The 7,891-nt window shown below is 48.6% G+C and overlaps 1 protein-coding gene across 1 annotated transcript in view; it reads left to right on the top strand.

The window, feature by feature from the left end:
* The first annotated feature begins 783 nt into the window (after positions 1-783).
* Positions 784-7,891, top strand: part of BUB1 (BUB1 mitotic checkpoint serine/threonine kinase) — a 58,910-nt gene continuing 51,802 nt past the window's right edge. Inside the window, exons 1-5 of the mRNA XM_019544108.1 lie at positions 784-883; positions 1,197-1,256; positions 1,341-1,485; positions 4,510-4,706; positions 7,019-7,062. Coding sequence (XP_019399653.1) covers positions 861-883; positions 1,197-1,256; positions 1,341-1,485; positions 4,510-4,706; positions 7,019-7,062 — 469 coding nt within the window. The 5' untranslated portion in view covers positions 784-860. The remainder of the gene's footprint in view (positions 884-1,196; positions 1,257-1,340; positions 1,486-4,509; positions 4,707-7,018; positions 7,063-7,891) is intronic.

The raw sequence follows: 7,891 nt of genomic DNA on the forward strand, positions 1-7,891 counted from the left end.
CGTGTAGCCATGATCCTCTCACTGGAGTCCTGTTTGCAAGCAGGCAAGGGTGGAACCCTCCACTACAGTGCCATTTTAATTGTATTACCTCAGCCTGGGTATTTCCTTTGCCAGGTTCATATTTCATAGGGAGTTAGTTAAAAGTGTGGTAAAATCTTTACTGTTCCTTCCATGCAGGAAGAGCACACACCAACTGCAGATGCCTCCTCAGCCTGATGAAGGGTGTTTTTACCCGAAAGCTTGTTAAGAAGAATTTTTCCAACTATCTGAGTTGGTCTATAATAGAAGATACCACATTTACCCAAAGACCCCGGTCTGCCCGTTTCCCCAGACCAACCCCTGTTTGCAACAGTTCATTTTAGACGCAGCCTGGGCTCAGAGAAAAGTTGGAACAGTCCGTTTACCTCGACCTTGCTTGGTGGCAAACAGGACGTGGTCGTGGTTCCTTCGGGTTCTAGTGTTTCATATTTCACAGAGGGGTAAAAGGATGGCATGCTCTTCTGGGCAGGAGCTGCTTATTTACTATTACTGACTGAGCATCCTACGTGGGTTGAAATGACCGCGCAATACGCTACACCAGACAACACTGCTGAGCAGCGGCACGCCACAACGTGTCCCAGTACAAGCAGCGCCCCGCCCACCCCTGGAGCCGGGGAGCCCGAAGCCACGCCCCCTCGGCAGCAACCCGTTCCAGCCCCCCCTCCCCAGGGCGGGGCTCGCCACGTGGTTGGCTGACGGGAGGAGGCTGCGGGCCAATCCCGCGGCGGCTTGCACCCACTCTGCGCCTGCGCGGGAGGTTTGAATCTCCGGCGGCCCGTTGGTTCTGGACTGGCCGGGATTGGGCCGTGGTTGCTACTGACATGGAGCTGGCGGCTCGCGCGCGGTGCGTCACGGGGGCATGGGCCGCTGCGAGCGGCGGTTGTGGGGCACGGGGGGAGAGGCGGCCGCAGCCCGGGGCCTGCCTGCTCCGCGCACCCGGGACCTCCTCGCCCCAGACTGTCCCCGCGCCCTTCCCCTGCCCCATCTGCTGCCCCCCCGCGATCTGCCTCGTGTCTCTTGCGGCCCCCGTGCGGCTGGCTGGCTGCCCCCCACCCCCCGAGGTGTGAGCCTGCCTGGCCTCCGCACCACCTGCACGCTCAGGTTGCCCCGGCCTAGTGCTGGCCGTCTTTGTCATGCCTCTCTCTCTGCCCTTACAGGGTGTTTGAAGCCCAGATACAGAGCTACCAAGGGGACGACCCGCTGGATCCCTGGGACAGGTCAGTGCTCATGTGTCTGCAGCAGGGGTCTGTCTTTGAAAACCACAGCAGTGGCCTGTTGCTGATGCAGGGGTGTCCTTGCAGGTATGTGACGTGGGCAGAAGGATGCCTTCCCATTCAAGATAGGCAAAAACACATATCTGCCTTGTTGGAGCAGCTTGTCAAAACTTTCCTGAATGAAAAGCGGTACCACCATGACACAAGATTTGTTAACCGCTGCATTGCACTGGTAAGTGTTTACTTATGGATGCCTTCAAAACAGAAATAGGTTGCTGGTGTCTGAATTGAGTTCTTAACAAGGTTTCTATTTCACTGAGTGCTACTTAAGCCCTGCCAGCCAAAAATACTGTTGCCTTAAGCCAAAATATGGCCCACCAAGTGCTTCTATTTAGCACATGGCAGGTCCCTGTGTGGGGGGCGGTAGGGGGCAACCCAGACTTTGGTATGTACAGCTGGTCACGCTGCCCTTAGCACAGAGCTGCCAGCTGGTAGCCTGCCCTATCCCTGCACGTAGCTTTTGGGCATGCCAGGAGCTGCATTTGACAAGGTAGGATGGGATAGCACAGTAGCCAGACATGGCTTCCCAGCAACCACCGCCACCCAGGAGCAGGTATGTACCTTGCCTCTGGACCTCAGCCCTACTGCCAAGCCACCTTGGGCCTCCTATTCATCCCACACCCACCACCAGGTAGACACAGTCTCCATGAAGAGTCCAGGACCCGCCACGGCAGGGCGTGCTTGGCCAGGCAGATGGGATGCAGTGGTGGGTGGGCAGGGCTGGGATTGCAGGGCAATGACAGTGTGGGGCCAGGGCCCAGGGCAGAACCATCATCCACGCCCTGCATGTCCCTGTGACTGGTGCCAGTTCCACAAGCTGGGACGTGCAGGGATTGCGCCTGGGTCCACACTGTCATTGCTCTGTGACCCCAACACCCCCTGCCCACCCACAGCCCCATCCCATCCACCTGGCCAAGCATGCCCGGCCCTTGGGGGTTCCAGGTCAGTCTCCATGGAGACCCCACCTGCTCCATCTGGCATGCCTGGTGGTGGCTGTGAGGTAGACAGATGGACCCAGGGTCAGACAACATAAATTGCCATCTTCCTGAGCTGCTACACCCCCTGCACTACCGCCACGCCAAGTGGTGTTAACAGCTGTGACGGGGCCAAGGCTGGCTCTTACCTCAGCCCTCTGACCCTTGAGCTCACCAAAACTCCTTAAGTGGCACCCCCCAGCCAAAATAATTGTCCACATCTGCCTTAAGAGGAGCACCGCTGTACTTATTTGAGAAATGTATCTGAATTTTGGAGTGAGCTTTGTCTTCTGTTTTAAAGAGATGCCATGTTAACAAGCATTTAATCCATGTAACCCTTAGCTGAAAATGTAAAGAGCATAAATGATTACCTGAATGATGAGCAGGGATCCTAGTTTTCTCTGATTTAAAAAAAAAAATCACAAATTCTCTGATAAAACCCAGAAAATCCATTATTAAAATTAAAAGCCCCCAACAGCCCCCTGCCCTACTTGTGCATCTTGCCCCCACCCACAGCCCCTGGCCCTGCTGGAGGGAGCCCCCAGATGCCAGGACTATGGGGCCAGGGACCCAAGTCTGTAGCTCCCTGCCCCCAACAGCAGGCAGAAGCAGCATGGAGCCTGCTCAGGTTGGGGTAGGGCCAGCCCCTGGCTCCCCCCAGACCTGCCATAGGGGCCCCCAGCCCCGTGCAAGGCCCACGTACCTCAGGCTTCAGGAGCAAAGAGTGAAGCGGAGTGGAGCTGTGGCTGACTGAGAGCCTCAGGCCCCGCCCTTTTCCCCCTCCCCCTTCTTCTCTGGGCAGAGCTGAGGGTTTCCCGCTCTGTTTGCAAATAGCTCTTGCAGACTGGAGCTCAACTTGCCTGCAGAGCTGTTTGCAAAAGCAGGGAATCTGTAGTTTTCTCTGGTTTTCCATGGGAAATGGAAAACCAGGATCCCTGGTGATGAGGAATGAGTATGATCCATTATAAGTACTTTTTTGTTTAGCTTATGTCATTTACCCCAGAATCATAGAGAAGTTGGGCTGGAAGGGACTTTCGGAGGTCCAACCCCCTGCTTGAGGCAGGATCATCCCTATCCAAATCATCCCATATAAACCACACTCTAAACTCTACGTAAGGCTACCATCAACCCTGACAAAACATAGACCTAATACTCTAGCCTGCCATAAATAACACAGGGGGATCTTGGCAGCCAATGTCCTGCTTCTATAAAAATGTTTTCAATACATGCTCAAGAGGTTCCTGGTAGAGGGCCAAGCCCACAAGGGCTCTGTGAAATGGCATCGTTCCGTTTTGACTTGAGTTTTGAGGTTTCGACGGAACAGATTTTTGTTCTGAATTTCATTTCAATTCGAAACCACTTGTCCATTTTGCTTCACCCATAGGCTATAATGGAGCAGCTCGAAACAGCCTCTCTCATCCGGCAGGCAGATCGGGGGCCGCAACCCCTGAAAGCTATGCCTGTCCTCCTGGGACTGTGGGCCCCCAATCTGCTTGCCAGATGAGGGAGGGAAGCCGGGTGCTGCCACCTTGGACCAGGGAGGTGGGGAAGGGAACCGAGCCCAATCATTCAGTTCTCCTCCCCAGCAAATGGGATCCATTGGGCTGAGTTCCCATCCCCAACGCTATGACGATTGGCTTCCCACAGCCTGGTTGTGGGAGGCAGGGAGAGCCAGGGCTGCGCTTCTGGCTGAGCCACCTGGGGCACAGAGTCACTGGGAGCACAGCCCTGGCTTCCCCCGTCTCCCACCTGCTGGCTACTTCAAAACTTGAAATGTTTCGACTAGCCTCGTTTTGTTTCGAAGTCCTTCATTTTGATTTGATTTTACTGTTTCAAGCTCAAAGTGAGTCAAAACAGTGTTGAATTGAAACAGCTGGCGAGAATTTCACACAACCCTAATGCCCACCACTACAGAGGAAGGTAAAAATCCCCCACAGTCCATACCAGTCTGACCTTGGGGTAAAATTCCTTCCTGACCCCAAATATGGCAATCATTCTAACCCTGAATAACTAGATAGATTGACAGGAACTGCAATATTATCAGTGCTGAGACTATAGTTTGGCTGTTTAGTCCTGCATTCTCTATCATTGCTGTCAGATATGTCTGAAACAGGCTAATGGGAAACATTAGGCAGTCTTCAGTGAAAGACACCATTCTTGTTCTGCCTGTAGATCCTGCATTAATGAACATGTATTTGCATCTTTTTTTTTCTTCTTTGTAGGCAGCATTCTTGAATACTCCTAGTCAATTTTTTGACTACCTCTACAGCCAAGGAATTGGCACCAAAGTATCTGCATTCTATATTACTTGGGCTCAGTACCTTGGGAATGAAGGTAATATGCAAGAAGCTGGTGCCACTCTTCAAAAAGGTATTCACAACCAGGCAGAACCGATGGAAAAGCTGCAGCAGCTGTACAGGTAGTTCTTGTGCTCTTCCTTATTTGGAAGACTTATCTGTCTACTTGCTGGCAAACGCATTTGTTCAAAAGAGTGGTTAAGGAGACAGAGCACTTTACTACCCATATTACTCTCTCCCCATAGCAGGGAAAGATTACTGAATTTCCTTTGAAAGGGTCACACCAGATGAGCATCAGCACTTTCTTAGTGTTCAGTATGTAGTTTTGTGGGTGTCCTTCAGTATATTAGTTATTGAAAGAAAAGTATTGTATCCACAATGAAGACATAACAGGGTCTAGAACTTGATCCTGTCTTGTTTTTAGCAAGCCAAAGAATCAGCCATATGCTATCCTTTACTTTATTGATCTAGTTTTAAAAATACAAAATAAGGATAGCCTGTTTCACATCAAGCATCATATTTTGCAAGCCACTTCTGTTATGGTGCAAACTTGCTGTGTTTAGTATTGAGGACGATGATATTTGAATTGTAGTGTTGATATAGCTCTGCTTCAGTTCTCCCCCGGTGTTTGAGTGTTCTTAATCCTTTCTGTAAGCAGAAATATCTCTGTTGACTTGAAGATGCTGTCTTGCTTATGCTTCTCCTCTTTGGTTTGTCGGGGGTGGGGGTTGTTTGTTTTTTTCCCCTTTGTGTTGCTATTCCTGGAATTGGAGTATTAAAATAAAGCCTTTATAACTTCACAAACATGATCCTAGCAGAGAAGGTTTTAGCAGGAAGTGCATATGTTCAACTTAAGGGAGTGGATATGTTGACAATACAGACTCTCTCTGTTTCTAGCTTCATATGTTCTAGGTTAAAGAACACCTGCCTAAGGAAGAGTGTGCTTCTTCAGATTCAGTATTTGTCTTGAAATCTTTTGTTCCAGGTGGCAGTCTACAGTGTTTTACCTTTTAGGTTGTAGCCCCCAGTCCATTCTGCAGTGCCCCAGCTCTCCCTGCCCTGTACTGAAGGCTGCCCCTACTACAGCCTCTGCTTACGCTTGCCACCACATGCCTCTGATTTCCTTCACACCAGCATGGGAAACGGAGGCTGCGCTTGTGAGGGTGAGAGAGCAGCCCCCGCCATGGGGCAGGAAAGGCTGGGGCAGCAGTGCGTGGCCTAGGTGCTGTGAAGCAGATCAGGTGCCCTCCTCTCCTTGTTGTTCACCTGTGTGGCCTAGATCTTGCCCATGGGCTGTAGATTACTGACTACTGTGCTAGGAGGTTAAAAACTGAAAAATAGTTCACTTCTTGATATCTTCTGCAAAGGATGGAATAATACTCATCTGCAGTAATGTAAAATGGGATTGTCCAACTTCTTGCTAATAAGTCTAGATGAAATTGTAGCTGTTTACTTGGGGGAGGACTGAGTTGGCTCATCACAAAGATGCAACCGTAAGGGGAGGGAAAGAGATGCTCTCCTTTCTCTGCTGAATGAATTTGAACCCTGAATGGAGTAACACCTCCCTGACACTTCTTCCCTGCAGCAGTGTTGCCAGCTTAGATATCTTTGTATGGCACTGCTTCAGTTATGGCCTGTAACTGCCATCCAGCCAGTTGGATGGTGCTGATTACGTACTGGGGAAGGGGGGGAGCAGATGTACATAATATTAAAAGTATCCCAATGGAGAAACTGATCGTTCTAGTTTTTCTGAAATCCAATTTGAATTAGAACCACTGTGAGTATTTAACCAATATGGTGCTTAAGTATGCATATGACTTGAAGCACAAAAGTTGATTCTTCTGTAATTGGACTGCTGGCATGCTTGAAGTAAATATGTATGTGACTGACCATTGTTGAATCAGGAACTATAAAAAGAAAGTAGGAGCTGTTGGAGAAAGAGAAAAAAAATCTGCATTTCCATTCTTCCAAGACTGTTTTTGTTTCATATTGTAGTTTGCTTCACAAGCATTTCTAATGCATGCAAAATCACAAGTTTTTCCCTCTAAACTAAAACATCATGCTATACAAGAATATATTGTAAGATTAAGTTACTCTTCCTGTCCTCTCTTCACATCTCTGCCACAACTTCAGCTATGGCAGCAGTAAATATATGATCTTGTTACCATGCACCCAAGGTGCTCATGACTTCAATGGTATATTTTAGACGTGGCAGTGATGTCTCTCACCAGTCAGATGACTGATAGCCTTCCATGAGAACTGTGGGCTGTGGAATGTCGGCCTCTAAGAATATGGGCATGCAGGATGTGTGCTCGTGCAGTCGTAACTCTTGTAACAAGCTTCCCTCTCTGTGAATTCTAGAGTTGTGTTTTTAAGTGTGAACATCATACATGGAAATCTAAGGGATTTATTTCCCTATTTCTCTGCAATGTAGGCAGTTCCAGAGTTGCATATTTCAGAATTCTCCTCCGATCCAAGGTAAGGCTAATGAAATATTCAACTATAGCTTCCTTCGTGTTAATTTGAATAAATCCAAGCTAAATGTGTATATATAAATAGCCACATCTCTCTTTAGGTGCTCTTTCTCCTAAAGTCATGTTTCATTCATCAATGTGTAACCTTGCATAAGTAAACTGCTAAAGGCTTCCTCTTGTCAGTTAATTGGAAATATTTGCTGTCAGTACCCCTTCAGCTTCTAAGGGTTATGCAAGTAAGTATTACCATTATGCAATACAATGCATAAGATTGCAATTGCAACCTTTAAATAAAAGCTATCCCAAAAAAGCTTCCATTCACATCCAATGACACTACTGTAGTAAAACAACCAGAACTTGTTTAAGACTTTCTCTATATAGTAATATGGGAATGTTCCTGTTGTACGAATAAATGGGAACACTTCCTATCAGTGGGTTTGTAGGTTGAAGAAGAATGGGTGAGAAGCAAAGTTGCAGTTGTAACATGGCATCAGATATGCATCCAAAAATCTAGAGGTTCTTTTGTTAAAAAACCTCCATGCTAAAATATGCAGCTCCCTTGACTTGCTAGTTTCAGTTGGGTCTCACGTAATTGCAATTGAAAAGATCACTCAGGCCATAGGTTTTTCATAGTTTCATACCTTCTAGGGTCGGAAGGGACCTGAGTAGATCTTCTAGTCCGACCCCCTCCCATGGCAGGAAAAGAGTACTGGGGTCAAACGACCCCAGCAAGGTGTTCATTTAACCTCCTCTTGAAAACCCCCAGGGTAGGAGCCTGCACCACTTCTCTTGGAAGTTGGTTCCAGATCCTAGCCGCCCTGACCGTGAAGTAA

The sequence above is a fragment of the Crocodylus porosus genome, unplaced genomic scaffold (assembly GCF_001723895.1).
Source record: "Crocodylus porosus isolate Cpor-Errol unplaced genomic scaffold, CroPor_comp1, whole genome shotgun sequence".
NCBI lineage: Eukaryota > Metazoa > Chordata > Crocodylia > Crocodylidae > Crocodylus > Crocodylus porosus.